At 40.6% G+C, this 17,865-nt stretch overlaps 1 protein-coding gene across 2 annotated transcripts in view; it reads right to left on the reverse strand.

Annotated features, from left to right (window-relative positions):
* CDH23 (cadherin related 23) overlaps positions 1 to 17,865 on the reverse strand; it is a 1,628,602-nt gene that overhangs the window by 654,333 nt on the left and 956,404 nt on the right. For both annotated transcript variants that reach the window (XM_082268007.1, XM_082268006.1), the window contains exon 14: positions 8,795 to 8,859. In XM_082268007.1, coding sequence (XP_082124133.1) covers positions 8,795 to 8,859 — 65 coding nt within the window. The remainder of the gene's footprint in view (positions 1 to 8,794; positions 8,860 to 17,865) is intronic.

Below are 17,865 nucleotides of genomic sequence, written 5' to 3' on the forward strand. Positions count from 1 at the left end.
AGGGGGGGGGGCATACTGCTACACAAAATTTTGTTACCTCAATGAATTTATTAAAATATTTAGGCTTTACAACCACTTTAACCACTTGCCGACTGCTCACAGTATATTTACTGCGGCAGTCAGCCCCTCACAGGCAAAGTGACGTTAATTAACGTCACTAGCCTGGGAGGGTCTGGGGAGCGAGCGCGTGCCGCCGGAGGCGCGCTCCCGCTCCCGCGCGGTCACGGACCCCCCCGCGCGTGTGACCGCCGGTCACTCGGCGATCGTCGGGGGAGAGGGAGAAAGTCAGGCGGCTTGTGTAAACAAGCCACCTGTCGTTCTCCTCGGTGTAAAAACACTGATCACACGGTTCTACTATGTAGAACCGTTGATCAGTGTCCTTACACCTCAAGTCACAGCCAATCACAGTAAGAATCACGCCCCTAGGGACACACACAGCCCCTCCCTCTCAATTAAAGTTAACCCCTTCGCTACCAGTGTATTTTTACAGTAACAGTGCATATTTATAGCACTGATTACTGTAGAAATGTCACTGGTAACCCCAAAAGTGTCAAAAATGTCAGTCAAGGGTCCGATCTGTCCGCCCCAATGTCACAGTACCGCAAAAAAAAATCGCAGATCGCCGCCATTACGCGTTAAAAAAAAAACAACAAAAATGACAAAAATCTTTCCCTTTGTTAGTAAACGCGATAACTTTTGCGCAAACCAATAAAAATACGCTTTTTGCGATTTTTTTTACCAAACATATGTAGCATAAAACAAATTGGCCGAAAATGTTAAAAAATTTTGATTTTTACATTTTTTTTGGGGAATTTCATATAAAAAATGTAAAAAATATTGTTATTTTTGCAAAATTTACGCTCTTTTTTTGTTTATAGCGCAAAAAGTAAAAAGCGCACAGGTGATCAAATACCACCAAAAGAAAGCTCAGTTTGGAAAAAAAAGGACGTCAAATTTGTTTAGGTACAGCGTTGCACGACCGCGCAATTGTCCGTTAAAGTCACGCAGTGCCGAATCACAAAATACCCCCTGGTCGTTTAGCAGCCAAATCCTCCGGGGCTTAAGTGGTTAACCAATGTGTCAAATTCAAATGAAAAATGCAGCTGCAGCCTAATTTCCACCTGGGGGGCCTATAAACTTTATACAGTACAATCTTCATTCTCAATATCTGCTAGATGCTGAAAAGGTGATTTTTAGTGTGCAGGAGGAGCAGGATAAATATAATCTGATGTTTGCTGCAGACAAGGACAACAATGACACTTGCTGGAAGATAGCACTTCAGTCCGTGATGCAGAAGTCTACAGTTTCAAGCGGTACTACAGGTAGACTGAAGCCTCCTTCTGTGTGATACACGCTGATAAGTATCCCTTTTTTATAACAAACACATTTATTTCCTTATTTTATAAGTTATGCTTTGAAGGCTTTATGCATGCTGTCAGAAAAACCTGCTACATGTTGTAATTTATCATCTTTATGACCAGGGTTCTTTTTTTATATCCTGATCAGAGTGATTCCAGTCAGAAGGCTTTTTTTTTCAGTAAGACTTTTTTTCACACTGCTCCATTGTAAAAACACAGTAAAAACGCATATGCTACTACTACTTTGAGGCATTTCCGGCAAGTTTTGCACCTGTGAGAAAAGGACATGTGCAACCACAGATGTATTTAGGTCATGTTTTGATGCATATTCCATTCATTTTAATAGGAAGGTGCATTTTGTTGCGTTTTTTTTTTTTAACCGCATCAGACATGCACCAAAAATGCAGCTTGCGCGACTTTGAAAAATCCAACGGTCCTGCAACTGACCAGTGTGAAGAGTTCAATGGTCATGCGTTTTTCTTCTGCTTTTCTAACACAAAAGTGTTAGTGATGTGAAGGCAGCCAACTTCTCAGATGTCTGCAAAAAACATACAGTGCCTAAAAAAAGTTTTCATACCCCTTGAACGTTTCCACATTTTGTCATGTTACAAATAAAAACGTAAAAAACACAAAATAGAAGGAAAATGATAAATGGTTTTAAATTTTTTTTTAAAAATAAATATCTGAAAAGTTGGGCGTGCATTTGTATTCAGCCCCCTTTACTCTGATACCCTAGTAAACCCTAAAATCTAGTGGAACCAATTGCCTTCAGAAGTCACCTAATTAGTAAATAGAGTTCACTTGTGTTTAATTCAATCTCAGTTTAAATACAGCTGTTCTGTGAAGCCCTCAGAGGTTTGTTAGAGAACCTTAGTGAACAAACTGCATCAAAAATGCCAAGGAACACACCAGTCAGGTCAGGGATAAAGTTGTGGAAAAGTTTAAAGCAGGGTTAGGTTATAAAAACATATCCCAAACTTTGATAATCTCACAGAGTATTTTCAACTGAAAACCTACCAAGACATGGCCGTCCACCTAAACTGACAGGCCGGGCAAGGAGATCATGAGAAGCAGCCAAAAGGCCCATGGTAACTGTGTCGAGCTGCAGAGATCTACACTACAAGTGGGAGAATCTGTCCACAGGACAACTATAAGTCGTGCGCCCCACAAATCTGCCCTTTATGGAAGAGTGGCAAGAAGAAAGCCATTGTTGAAAGAAAGCCATAAGAAGTCCCATTTGCAGTTTGTGAAAAGCCATGTTGGGGACACAGCAAACAGGTGGAAGGAGGTGCTCTGGTCAGATGAGACCAAAATTTAACTTTTTGGCCTAAAAGAAAAATGCTATATGTGGCGGAAAACGAACAACGAACATCACCCTAAACACACAATCCCCACCATGAAACATGGTGGTGGCAGCATCATGTTGTGGGGATGCTTTTTCTTCAGCAGGGACAGGGAAGCTGGTCAGAGTTAAAGGGAAGATGGATGGAGCAAAATACAAGGCAATCTTAAAAGAAAATCTGTTGGAGTCTGCAAAAGACTTGAGAGTGGGGCGGAGGTTCACCTTCCAGACGGACAACAACCCTAAACATACAGCCAAAGCTACAATGGAATGGTTTAGATAAAAGCATATTCATGTGTTAGAATGGCCCATTCAAAGTCCAGACCTAAATCCAATTGAGAATCTGTGGCAAGACTTGAAAATTGCTGTTCACAGACGGTCTCCATCCAATCTGACAGAGTTTGAGCTATTTTGCAAATAAGAATTGGGCAAAAATTTCACTCTCTAGATGTGCAAAGCTGGTAGAGATATATCCAAAAAGACTTGCAGCTGTAATTGCAGGGTGGTTCTACAAAATATTGACTCGGGGGGCTAAATACAAATCAAATTTGAAAACCATTTATCATTTTCCCACCACCTTACAATTATGTGCCACTTTGTGTTGGTCTATCACATAAAATCCCAATAAAATACATTTACGTTTTTGGTTGTAACATGACAAAATGTGGAAAAATTCCAAGAGATACGAATACTTTTTCAAGGCACTGTAAGTACAGTGTGGCTGTCTGTCTCTCTCTGTCCTTTGGACGTAAGAGGTCAAAAATAATTTTATAATAGTGTTTTCAGCTGGCCATACATTGATCGAAATTTCAGGCAGCTCAGCAGAAACCTGTCAAATTTCAAGCAGTGTCCAAGGACCGCCTGAATTTCAATGTGTTGTGGCTCCTTCTTACCAGAAGTCGATTGTTTGATCGACATCTATTAAAGGGACAGGCTGAAAAATGTTTGTCGATCACCTGATCAGTGTATTCTGACAGTGGTGGGTCTCGTTGTCAGAATACAATGTCTCGGTTGAGGGGAGGGGGAATTCATCAATTCATCTCATTTCTGTATATGGAGGAATCCGTTAGTTCTTTTTTTCAGGCTGAATGAAAAAGAATAATTGAAAACTACTTTTACTTGGTAAAAGGGAAAAAATATAATCTGTGCTATGGGCCAAATGCTATACTGTATGTGAATGATAAAATATAATCCATGCTATGGGCCAAATGCTATACTGTATGTGAATGATATATCATACGTGGGATGTTTGAGACTAATATATGCATATAAATATTGCGAGCTGCTGCCCCCAATTCTCCCACTTCAGGAGTAGGATCTATGTATACGTTTAAGTGAGGTATTGGATTGAGGCGCTGCCCTATACATTAACCTTTGATGTTATTGTGCAAATGCAGATACCATAAAGTGCACTGAATGTTGCATATATATGTTGCAATATATCTAAAAAATTAATTCATAACTATTTAAATGGTGTAAAGTGCTAGAAGTGTCATATAAAAATCATATAAAAGTCACCTTTGTGATCCTTACAAATTCATATACTAATGTGCAAAATATCACAGTCCCGTGCAAATATCGCAAAAACACAAAAAAAGAAGCCAAGTGCAAAAATTGCAAAAAAGTGCACGTGCAAAGTGTCCAAAATGTATTAATTATTCATCCAAATTTTTAAGTGTCCATAAAAAACTCTATAATCAAATGTGTAATTTTCTTGAACAGTGGAGTGGAACGAGTGGAGACACCGAGGCTGAGACAGTAACTGCATTGTGTTGGCACACACTATTGTCACTCCACATATGCCAATATAAGGACCAGCAAGCCCAGCAACATTTTTCAAGAAAATTACACATTTGATTTAATGGACACTTAAATAATTTGGATGAAGAAATAATGCATTTTGGATACTTTGCAAATGCACTTTTTTGCGATTTTTGCACTTGGCTTCTGTTTTTGTGTTTTGTTTTTTGCTTCCTGCGATATTTGCACGGACTGTGATATTTTGCACATTATTATTTGATTCTGTAATGATCAAAATGGTGACTTTTATATGATTTTTATATGACACTTCTAGCACAGTACAGCATTTAAATAGTTATCAATTTATTTTTCAGATATATTGCAACATTCAGTGCACTTTAAAGAATTTGCACAATAACATCAAAGGTTAAACTAAAGGGCAGCGCCTCAACCCAATACCTCACTTAACCTCTTGCCGACCGCCCACCGTAGTATTACTGCGGCAGGGTGGCTCGGCTGCGCAAAATCACGTAGTGCTACGTGATTATGTGCACGGGGTCTCGGCAGTGGACGCATGCTGCCAGAGCCGCGCTCCTGCTGTGTTTAGACACAGTGAGAGGCGGGCCGCTAGAGGAGTAGCAGCGATTGCCGCCAACTTCCCACGATCGTCAGATAAATTGACAGAAGACCAGCCTTCTTATGTAAACAAAGCAGGTGAGTCTACTGTCAGACAGGCAGGGAGAAATCAGAGGTTTCAGCTAAGCTGAAACTTTGATTTCTCTGTGCCTGTCACAGTACCATTCCCCCTTACAGTTAGTAAGCACATTTAGGCACACATTAACCCCTCTGATCACCCACAGTGTTAACCCCTTCCCTTCCAGTGTCATTTATACAGTAACAGTGCATATTATTTAGCACTGATTACTGTAATAATGTCACTGTTCCCCAAAAAGTGTCAAAAATGTCAGCTAGGAGCCCGATCTGTCCGCCGCAATGTGGCAGTTCCGCTAAAAAATGCTGATCGCCGGCATTACTAATAAAACAAAAAAAATTTAAATTCTAAAAATCTATCCCGTAGTTTGTAAACGCTAAAACTTTTGCGCAAACCAATTAAAATATGCTTTTTGGTACTTTTTTTTTACCAAAAATATTTAGCAGTATAGAAATTGGCCTAAACTGATAAAAAGATTAGAATTTTAAAAAATTTTTATTGGGAATGTTTTATAGCAGAAAGTAAAAAATATGGCATTTTTTTTTCAAAATTGTCGCTCTTTTTTTGTTTTTAGCGCAAAATCGAAAAACTGCAGAGGTGATCAAATACCACCAAAAGAAATCTCTATTTGTGGGGGAAAAAAGAAATCAATTGTATTTGGGTACAGCGCCGCACAACCGCGCAATTTGTCATTAAAGTAACGCAGTGCTAAATCGCAAAAAATGGCCTGGTAATTAAGGGGGTAAAACTTTCCAGAGCTGAAGTGGTTAGACTTATACTTTAACTTGGTGATTGCTATCAACAGCAACTATCTGGGAGTTGGTGTGTTTTCCACCCACCGCTTTGCTGTGACCATGACTAAACTCAAGCAAAGGTACACTGCATAGGAACTTGCCCACATCTAACCACCTTTATGCTGGCACATACCCACTCAAGTATAGGTGTGTGCATGTGGAGATACAAGGAGCTACAAATGTACTTTAGGCAGTTAAAAATAGGCCAAACAAATCAACACCTGGTGAGGCTATGCACAGTAAATAAGGACATAGATCATTGTTTATCAAAAATGACAAACAAGCAAACCACCCAAGTGAATAAAATAAAAAATAAAACATGTAAAAAAAAAAAAAACCCTTAGTAATGATTCAAGCAACAAATCACTGCTGCCACCTTAAATCATAAAATATATAAATCACATACATATCCACGTCAATGCATAATCTAGATACAAGGTAGCTCTGTGTAACTTAAGTCATAAACATAAACTCAGTGTTCAACATGAAACAGAAAGTGCCTATATTACTATTACTCATTAACATAAAATCACTATCGCTATTACTTATAAAACTCACAACATATCCCTTAAAGTGTCTATGTGATATAAAAATGATATAGGAGTGTTCAATAGTCATTTCCACCAATGTCATATAGCTAACACAATATCAAATAGTCTGATCCTGTGATGTGAACACATGATATTCACTTCAAATACCCTGAGGTAGGTGACACACTCCCCTCTCTCCCTTGCACTTACCGACTCAAGTTGCTTATGTGAAAAAAAAAAAAGGCAATAGCGCCCTTGTTACTAAAATTCAGCCTCTCAACACATCTCTGTTTCATCTGTTTTGTATCTTCATTCACTCTCCCCATAGCGAGCTTGCCACAAAACCCTCAGAAGAAGGAAAAGGAAAGCCAATAGTATAATTCTATAAAACCAGCTTTTTATTAAAGTCCCATAAAATGCCACTCACAAAAATATTACAAAAAAGTCAGGAGACGAAACTAGTCAGGGTCAGACTGCACGGCAAACGGAAGTGACAGCAGACGCTGGCCAGAAGTGAGGTTCTCCTGTCAGTGAGCCGGAGGATAAGGTGAGATGTCCTCTAAGCAGAATACTAGTGGTTTCTCACACATGTCCTTAGGAGATGCGGTGGGCTTTCTGATGTAATATTTTTGTAAATGCCATTTTTTGAAATTAAAAAAAAAAAAGGTGATTTTTATAGAACTACACTATTGGCTTTCTTTTTCCTTTTTCCTGGGGTTTTGTGACAAGCTACTAGGGGGAGAGTGGATGAAGAAACAGAGATCTGTTGGAGGCTACATTTTAGTACAAGGATATGATATGGCGCACTCTACCTGATTCCACCAATCTACAATTAGTCCTGTGCAGAGGTTGTAATCATAACATGGTGACATATAAACCACATGTAAATAGTCCATCCACAAATCAGGTCCTTTAAAGATTTTCAAAATGTCCACAGCTTAGGGCAGGCCTCTTCAGGGGAGTAGAAGCAAACTTCAAGGACATGTGAAGAGAGCAGAAACACAGAGGCGCCTCTAAGAGTAGACTGTATAACATTTATTTGGGAAATAATGTAAGAACAACTCACATTGAGTAGGATAAAAACAGGCACATGAAATAATCCTTCCTTGGAGGGTCTGCATTGACGCTGGCTGTGTCGTACCACTACTTGACTGGGACCAAACGCCAGCTCAGTGTGTGAATCGGAACCAGGAGGGGGGGTTGGAACGCACGTGGACATCAGCGGGGAGCGCGATGACATCTCCGGATGTTATCGCAACACGTTTGAGTTTCTCAAGCTTGAGAAATGAGTCGTGATAACATCCAGTGACATCATCACGTTCCCTGCTGTGGTCTACGTGCGTTCCAGCCCTCCCTTCTGGGTCCGATTCACACACTTTACTTCAGCGTGTTTGAAGAAGACTGCTTGTGCTCACATCACAGGAACGGACTATATGATATTGTGTTAGTTATATGATATTAGTGGCATGGACTATTGAGTGCTCCAATATGGCTTTTTATATCACATGGACACTTTAAGGGATATGTTGTGATAAAGATTTAATAAGTAATATAGGCACTTTTTGTTTCATATATTTATGATTTAAGTTACAAAGTGCTACCTTGTATCTAGATTATGAATTAATGTGGATATGTGATTTAAAGACCTTTGTTGGTTAATAATAATTAGGAAGCCATGAACTTTACAGATCTGAAATAAATTTTCTTTACACAGGATGCTTAAAAGATAGAAGGTTGGTTTATGTCTAACTTGATTATGATCAGACTTCATGGAAGGGGCAGGAGCAGCTGAAAAGGGATGAAAAACATAAATTCAGGTAGTATACTGTAACTATGGTTGATATGGATAAACAGTGACTACATTTGCCCTATATATATGGTGATCATATGTTGGCGGTCACTGCCCCTTCATGATAATAAAGTTAAGCTCAGGTGACAAACATATCCATAAAAATGTAAGACTGGACACAGGCAGTAAGATATCTTGCTCAAAATGAAGGACAGGGAAATACCTGGCTCTTCCCACGCGGTATAAACAGCAATGCTTACCTAATGTCAAAGCAAGGCAGTGTACAAGCACAATCTACCTATGCAATAACTACGCTAGCATTTCCAACTGCCCAAACACTTGTTATAGCTCTGGGAGTTCTGAAATGGCCGATAAGTGACACTAGAAATCTGGAGTATCACTTGCTTTTATAAAGCTGTTTAAGACAAGCTTAAGACTGAATTAAATACAGATTAGTGTGTAGGAAGCTGCGTCGGGTTTGTGTAGTCTGCTTTTATTGTTTAATTCTTTAAGCATGTGATGTTCTTACCTGTCAGGATCATCGCTGAAGTAATAATTTACTTTTCCAAATGTTCCAACATCATTGTCTGTAGCCTATAGAAAGAAAGAAACAAACATACATTTAATTTTTTTTGTAATGCAGACTTACTATAAAAAAAAAAAACTTTAATTGACAATTCATAGTGAAAGGGCTGTTTTGTACATATTAGGGGAGGGGAATTCAGGATTTAAAGGATAAATGTACATTCATATAAAATACAGTAATACTTTCTGTCTGGGCTCCCTTTACAATAGTAACTCACCCTCCCCGGCCCCAAATGCATACCCACCTAAATCCCATAGCCTGCTATTACCCTTACATTTCTTTGTCAAAATATTCTTTCTGCTCTCCCTGCCGATGCAGTGAATCCCCATAGACTTCCATTTGAGCATCTCCTGTATTGGGATGTGCCCATAGAAATCTATGGAGATTGACTGCACAGGAGTGGCCAGCTGAATGGTTACAGCAGGACATAGATGTGGTATCTAAATAATTATGCATCTGGGGAGTGGGAGCGTTTATTTAATTTTGTTAAAGTAAATGCAAACCTTACCCTTTCGGTCAGATAAATATACATTTGAAGTGTTTTGTTATATATGTAGCACCCTCCTAGGTAGGTGCTAGGCAAAAGCATCTATTACTCATTCTGTTCATCAACGAAGCCTGATCTATTAAGTTGCCTGTCACATATTTCCAGGTGTGATTCACGGGATCTGAGGGAGTGTCCCCACTGTATCCAATGAGGGAGCTTGTTGGACAGCGGAGGAAACCTAGCCAGTGACACATTGGCTTTTGTGGGAGTCCCAGTGGGAGGGCATTCTTGCAATGCACCTGGGATTGCTCATTAAAGCCTGGGGGACATGTGACAGGGTGTCTTTGGTGGGAAGAAGAGTCCCAGGAGAAGGCAGACGGCTGTCTCTCCTCTTGTTGTGCATGAGGAAAGTGGTCTTAGGCAGTCGGCCTAGTGAACCAGGTGTGGAGCTGTGTTGCAGAGGATCCAGTGTAGCTGACGGTGGAGCTCCTGGCAGAGTCTCTCTGGAAAAACAGTGTCCGTGAGTACTAAGGGACTTGCCAAAGGGTCTGCCCAGGAAGGGGGACCACTCCAACGAAGTCAGGGGATCAAGGGGCCAGCTCACACAGAGAGTTACAGTAAATGGGGTGCCGTGTAGAGAATCCTGAAGAATAGGGGCAAAGGGGGTACCAAGAAGGGCCCTGAAGAGTGTTCTACAGTACAGTCTAGCTTAACTAAATACTTCTTCACTGAATAGTCAAGGTGAAGCAGCGGCCTTGCCGCATTCAGCTATTCAGCAATCCCAGCAAATTGTGCATAGTTATTCAAGATGGAGTATCCCACTCATCCCTTCTCCTATCCAAGTTCTCAAATAAACTACAAAAAAAAACAAAAAAAACCCCTTAGACTGTTTTCTGACTGAGCCAAGTACTTTGAACATGCTTTATTGTCAAGTTGTTGCTAAGGGTAACCCAGGAGAATCTGTGACCAGCAGCTCCCAAGGGAGTAGTGCTACGTATATGTTGGATATTTTGCTAAAAAATTCCTGATTCTGCCAGAAATTTAATGCAGGGTTAACTTTCTATTTAATCTGCTGTTATGAATTAGAAATGTTCCCAGTTTACTTAGTAGTATAGAACAACAACCTGCTCCAACCACCATTTTATCTAGAAGAGAAGAGGGGGAGGTGTTGGGTAGTACTGTCCCAGGATGACGACACTTCTACTTCTACAGAGATACAGTACAGTGAACGAGTGTTGTCACCCCAGAAAAAAGAAAGAATGAAAACTAATTAAAGAAAACGAATGCAGCCAGCACATTTAAAATCTATTAAGCTCCAAAATATCAAGTGTTTTTTGGCTTGTATTAACTTCAGGGGAGAGCTATGTAGGAAGAATAAATGGATATTATGTGAAAATACAGTTATCCTTTAATATGTAACCAGTTTCACTGGGTTATTTCCTAAAGGTCCCAGTTTCCATCTGTATGAGAAACACGATAATACTTGGGATAGTAGATGAATACTGCCGACTCTAAGAATTACATTTGTCGCATTTTAAATGTTTCTAAGGGTTATTGGATAACACTGGTCCGTGTTACAAAAACTCTACATTGGTGGTTGATGAACGATGAACCTTTCATCCTCTGCTTCTGCACGAAGTGATCCAAACTGGCATTAAATATAAAGGTGTACATAGTTGTTGGCAAGTTAATTTAAGTGCAACTGAACATGCTTGTTCCTTTCTGCCATATAAGTAGATTTTTAAAGAAAGAAGCAAATGAAAGAAGGCATGTATATGCTCGCTATGGGCAAGTTGTCTGTTTTTCTTTATTCCACTGAGAATAAACTATCCCAGGGGTGCTCTATCACATAACAGTAATATCAGGCAACATTTTTTTCTTGGTGGTGGAGTTCAAATCCACATGTTTTAGCTGAATTTCAGCCAAATAGCTACACACTTATTTATTTATTTTTTTAACATTTTATATTTAATTAAAAAAGAATAACACCATCTCAAAAAAGATCACAAACATCAGTTAGATGGAATGTTGACATGGGTCAGAGTACCATGGTTTCATACATTGGCACATAAGATACAAAGTCAATGTTCTGATAATACAGACAAAGTAGAACTAAAGGCAAAACTTTTTTTGTAGTTTTGGATAGAGTGGAGAGGGATTAGAACACCTGTCAGTTTCTATTGTTGTCTGTGCCCCTGTTAGGGAGATTAACTCTCTCTATTTGTCCTGTTTACAATTATCAATTAAAGTGAAATTAAAAGAAAACGCCACATTTTGGGTTGTCCCCAGAAAAGCAATAGAGGGGAAACCTTCCAATCGGGACATTAGTTCTGGTGACCTGGGGGTCCCCAAGGAATTCCCCTAATTTGCATGGATTTCCTCTTACTTCCCGTTATGCTATGGGACAGTAAGGGAAGGGAAATCTCCGCAATGGGGGGCAGATGGCGAAAAAAAAAATCTGACAGGGTTTATAACTTTCCCTACTCTATCCAAAATTTAAAAAAAAGTTTTGCCTATAGTTCTACTTTAAGAAATACTGCACATTTTAACAACATAGTAAGGGATACTGGAGCAATCAAAAGTTGTGACCCATAATGTTTGGTGCAGATCCTCATAGTTTTATAAAACTTTTTGGGGGAAACAAATAATTGCTTTGCCAGTATCTCCTGAGTTAGTTTTATAAAACTTTTTCGGGGAAACAAATAATAACTGTTGCCAGTAACTCCTGAATGAGAACCAACATAAGAAGACACGCACACCAACATGAGAACACACACACACATCATAGGTTGAACTGGATGGACTGGTGTCTTTTTTTCAACCTCACTAACTATGTAACTATGCAAAATGGGTGTTTAAAGGATCATTGACATAGGATGTAAATAAACCAAAACACTAACAGCGCTAAAAAAAGGGAACATAAATGCACGCGCACAAGTCCATGAAATCACTCTAATTAAGGTCCAAATGGAGACTTCTGTATCTCTCTGAGTTCTGATGTCCGGCGTATGGATAAGATGTTAAGGCGACCACGCACACACGCAACTTGGTATGTATAACTGACATGGATAAGATGTTAAGGCGACCGCGCACACACGCTCTGACGCGTTTCATTGTTAAGACTTTATCAAAGAGGTTGCTCTTTGATAAAGTCTTAACGACGAAACGCGTCAGAGCATGTGTGCGCGGTCGCCTTAACATCTTATCCATACGCCGGACATCTTCCTCAGCACTGTAAGGGGTCGTTTTGGAATTGGTGGTCATCGAGCGTACTATATGCCTTCACTAAATTTGGCTTCCTGTGAGTAGACATCTTAAGGGGAGAGGGGCTCAATGTATGTTTTCTAATAAAATTTTCTATGCGGAATTACACTATTGTTTGCCCCTACTCTGTTCATTTTTCTATGCTTGGGTGAACGGAGTACCATTTGGAGGAGAAGGCTAAGTGGTCCGGTTCTGGAGACGTATATCCTGAGATAGGTGGATATTGTGAAGGGCTTACTTTCACCGGTTATCTGGTGAGTTCCCATTACAAGGGGGGGGAGCACTTGGCAGTGGTGGAAGTGTGGTGCTTTCATTCCAGGTCCCTCACACCTTTTTCCTTGAATAACAAACTCAGAGAGATACAGAAGTCTCCATTTGGACCTTTATTAGAGTGATTTCATGGACTTGTGCGCGTGCATTTATGTTCCCTTTTTTTAGCGCTGTTAGTGTTTTGGTTTATTTACGTCCTATGTCAATGATCCTTTAAACACCCATTTTGCATTCTATTTACTTATAACAGCTGCTTAGACTTTGTGTCAGTTATACATACCAAGTTGCTTATCCATGTATTTTGTGTAGAGCGCAGGGTGAGTGATTATATGTCGGTAGGAGACTTTGGGTAGATACATATTCTTCACTTTCATTGTATATAACTATGTAACTATGTAAGACACTGGGCTTGGCCTGAAATAAGGGATGAGCGAGTTTGGGGTGGAAAAAAATTCACTGATCTGCACCTCAATCCGATAGAACATCTTTGGGATGAATTATAGCGCAGACTGCCAGCCAGGCCTTCTCTTCCACATCAGTGCCTGACCTCACAAACATGCTTCTGGAAGAATGGTCAAACATTTTCATAGACACATTCCTAAACCTTGCAGACAGCCTTACCAGAAGAGTTGAAGCTGTTTAACTGCAAAGGGTGGACAAACTCAATATTGAACCCTACAGACTAAGACTGGGATGCCACTAAAGTTCATGTGCATGTAAAGGCAGGGATCCCAATACTTTTGCATGGGGTGTGATCTGATATAGCAATGTTACCTATTCCTGCGTCAGATACTTTGAGCAAAGAGGTGTGTCTTAATAGGAAACAATCAATCCTGGTATATGAACCTTGTACAGTTGAATAGAATAAGTAATCTCTGTCTCGTGGATGGAAGCTTCGCCATATTTATATAGATAGATGCGCATATAGGGTTTTCTGAAGTCTGTTTCTAGGTGCACCTGATAGTTGAGAGTGACCACATGACACGTCTTTTGATGGGTCTAGAATGAAATTGAAAGCACCACTCAATGCTAATGTCTCTTCTGCAAAACCTTCCAGTCTAGTCAAGAGGGAGTCAAAAAAAAGAAAAAATATGGTCAGAATTTGAGAAATATACATTTGCCCGAGTTTGCTAAATTGTACGACCTTTCAAAAGCAAGAATCTGCATTCTGTATTAGAATCAGAAGCTGCAAATTGCCATGGTAGTGTATTAGAAAGTAAAATCCTCGCTCCCTTGGATTTAGAGGACAGAGATACACCGTAGGGAAACGCTTATTCTGTAATTTCTGTATACTGTCTGCCAAGAAATGTATCTCCTGGAAAAAAGCAATATGGGTTTTCTGTGTATACAGATCATGCAGACACGTTGTCAGGCTTTTAGGCATGTTAAAGGCTTTGACTTTCCACAAAATTATCCCAAGAGTCATGGTATATAGAGCTACCTAGTGGGGTTCAGCATAAGGAACAAAAGGACCTGAGGTCTTGGGCCAAATGGAACAACTTAAGGTGAGGCAATCAAAACTATTTAAAAAACAAAACAAAAAAACAATACAAACAGCAGGGGTATTCTGTCAAAATGCAGTCGCATCATTCGACAACAGGGTGATATCCAACGAGGAGTAATCATTATAAAGGAGCCTAAAGGAAGCTCTAAAGGGCAAATCACTTCATCAACACATGTGCTAGGTGGGCAGCAGACACAGTAATAGTGCCCCCTGCCTCTCAGAGTCTATGAGATCCCTTTATAGGGGATTAAGTGGATTAGATCTTCCATATCTTTAGGTAAGCCATTGTAAAGGCTAAAACTCAGTATCCGCAATTTGTACAGTGTTCAAGAGTAACCAGGAGGGAGGCCGCACGTTCGTCTCAGGGCCAACCCAGGCCACCACCAAACTGCTTAGCTAGTCAAAAATGTTTAGTTAGACTATTGAACAATTATAGTCAGTCCCAGAAACAGAGAACAATCAGGGGGGTCCATAAGAGATCCTTAAGAGTGCAGCCCCAAATCTGGGGGTCATAGCAGGTTGTAGGATGTGAGAAGCTGCTTTTCGGGTGTATCAAATGCCTAAATCAGAAACCGCATAGGTACAATACAGAAATATTATAACACTTAACATAACTTCATATATCAGCCAGAAAATAACCCCCACTCCTCTCTGTCCCTAAGAGTTTGCTAATGGTCATGAAGAGCAGAGGAGCTCCAAAAAACAATAAGGTGTGACCACCCTCCTCCTGCGCTTGGTATCCAAACCCCTCGACCACACTTCCTCACGGGACTCACAACTGGCTTCTCAGATGGCTTAGGTCTTGCTGCCCATATCGGACTGGGGTAGTCCACTGGTACTGAAAGCAAAGAAACAAAAAAGGGCGCACCGACCTAGCGCATTATCCTCAATAGAAGGCTTTATTAAAGTAACATTAAAAAATGGCTACTCACAGACGTAGATAAAGTAAGTCATATCAAGCTCAATTGCTCAAACGTCTGGGTGTAGTCCATACAATCGTTCATAACTGATGAGATGACGGCTGACGCGCCCGGGCCTCGGGCGCGTCAGCCGTCATCTCATCAGTTATGAACGTTTGTATGGACTACACCCAGACGTGCCTCGGGCGCGTCAGCCGTCATCTCATCAGTTATGAACGTTTGTATGGACTACACCCAGACGTTTGAGCAATTGAGCTTGATATGACTTACTTTATCTACGTCTGTGAGTAGCCATTTTTTAATGTTACTTTAATAAAGCCTTCTATTGAGGATAATGCGCTAGGTCGGTGCGCCCTTTTTTGTTTCTTTGCTTTCAGAGCAGAGGAGCTGTCTGTATGAGCATCTTGCATATAACTTAACAGGAGTCATTCTATGTGCATACATGACTAATGGTATTCTGAGTAGGCACATGTGCAATACCAACATCCATAACACAAACTGAGGGAGGAGGTCAGTCCACAGCCTGCACCATAGTTGATCCCATGAAATATCGTTATTACCTTAATAGGAACATAAATTGGGCCAAGTGTGCGGTCCAACTGCATGGGAAACAGAGCATATAAATTCTAGTCTAAGTGTAACAGAGATTAAAAAGCATTACACAGCAAAAAACTAAGGTGGGCTGAGCTGCAGACCCACGCCTCTCTATAGGCTTTTTGTCAAATATCACAGTTAAAATGAATTTTAAGGTCAACTGCAGAAGGGTAAGACCTATGGATATTAAGAGTAAAAGGGGTTCTAAGACCTTTGATATAAGTGTTTCACATCCCTGGTTAAAAAGACAGATATGACTACTTAGTTATCACACATTCAAGATTACATAATGAAGAGTAAGGAAGCAACTGCCAGAACATACGGCAGAACCTCAATACCAATGCAGGACAGGGAGCAGTCTAGGCTTGCTTCCTAGTGGGGTAGATGCTTTCCCCAGACGGTGTTGGATCCTTCCTGCCCAATGTGGTCTGGTAGATGTGTTTTGTGTGCCAGTTTGAGTGTTTGCTGTGGACTTAAGGTGGTTCCATTTCAGCAAACTCAACTAGATCTGGCAGTTCAAACAAATGTTTTAGGGCAAAAGTGTAGCTGCCTTTATGTACAATGAGGTGAAAAGGATAGCCCCACTTATATGACAGACCTGATCTGCATTGCTCATCCAGTAACAGTTACAGGGACCAACAGCTTTGTAGGGTCTTTCTGGACACATCCGGTAGAAAGTGGATCTGAGCATGATCAAAGTCCAGTGGCCCTTTGGAACAAGTTTGTTGCAGTATTTCTTCTTTTAGAGAGTATGAATTCAGGCAGCATAGCACATCCCTGGGGTGGTCCACATCTATAAATCTGGGTCCTAGTGTTCTGTATATGGTGATGTTGGTCTGGTGTGGGCAGTCCAAGTAGCCAATAAAGATGGCCATGACTTTGGCTCACAGGTCTGCCTGTGAAGTAGCTTCTGGAATGCCTCAGAGCCTGATGTTCTGGCAAAGACTTCAATTTTCCAAGTCGTCCAATAAAAGGTGTAATTGAGTCACTTGGGAACTGAGGGTGCTTTGGGTGTCCTAAACTTTTGTAATTGCATTTCACAGCTTTACAGTGTCCGATGCTACATCTGTGATCTTGTTGTGTAAGCTCTTTACTTCTTGTTTTAAAAGGTGTAACTCACACCGATGGCTGTCTCCACTCTTTGCACATGGCTCTCAAAGTCTGCCTTAGTGGGCAAGTTCTGCAATAGGGACCATAGGGTTTGCGCCCCAGGTTTGCCTAATGCTATCCAGCCTGTTACAAGTATGGGAAGAGAGATTTTACAAACCACTGCCTCTGGCTGGGTACAGAGGAGAAGGGTCACTGGTATCCAAGCCTGTAAGCTCTGGAGCTGAGACTGGGAGCCTTCTGTCTCTGAGGTCAGTATTAGCTGAAGTGATTCCACTCCTCTGCACTATAGCTGATGTTGGGTGACATTGTGAGGGAATTCAGAGGAATGGAGACATATCACTCAGTGGGAAGAAAAGAGGCATGATTTGATCTGTGTTGTCTCCACTGCTCCCTGTAAATGCATGGTATGGGTACTCTGACACCATGGGCTGACCCGGTGTGCTGGTTCCTGCTGGAGGTATCATCTTGCCCGAGTCTGGCATGGAGGCTTCAGATAGCAGTTTATGGCAGTGGTGGAAGGAGACTGCATGGAATTCTCCAGCTTCTTCTTTGTTGTTTTGTTTGCCTCTGTTCATTGACTAAAGCAGGCCAACAAATAATCTCTAATATCATATATACTGGACTTTTCACCATATACAAACATTAAACATGATATAATAAACATTTAAGAGTTTAAGTGGCTGTTAGGCTTTGTAGTAATGCTTTGTAGTTAATGCATGCAATCTAGAAGAAAGGTAACTATAGAATCAATTACTAATTTTACTTACACAAAAAAAATCACAATTGAGCCAGGTACGGCCAAGGGAGAAAGGCTTTCGATAAATCACTGAAGCATACTTCACCAGTAAATGAGCATGACAATGTG

Source organism: Pelophylax lessonae (assembly GCF_965119305.1).
Source record: "Pelophylax lessonae genome assembly, chromosome: 9".
Taxonomy (NCBI): domain Eukaryota; kingdom Metazoa; phylum Chordata; class Amphibia; order Anura; family Ranidae; genus Pelophylax; species Pelophylax lessonae.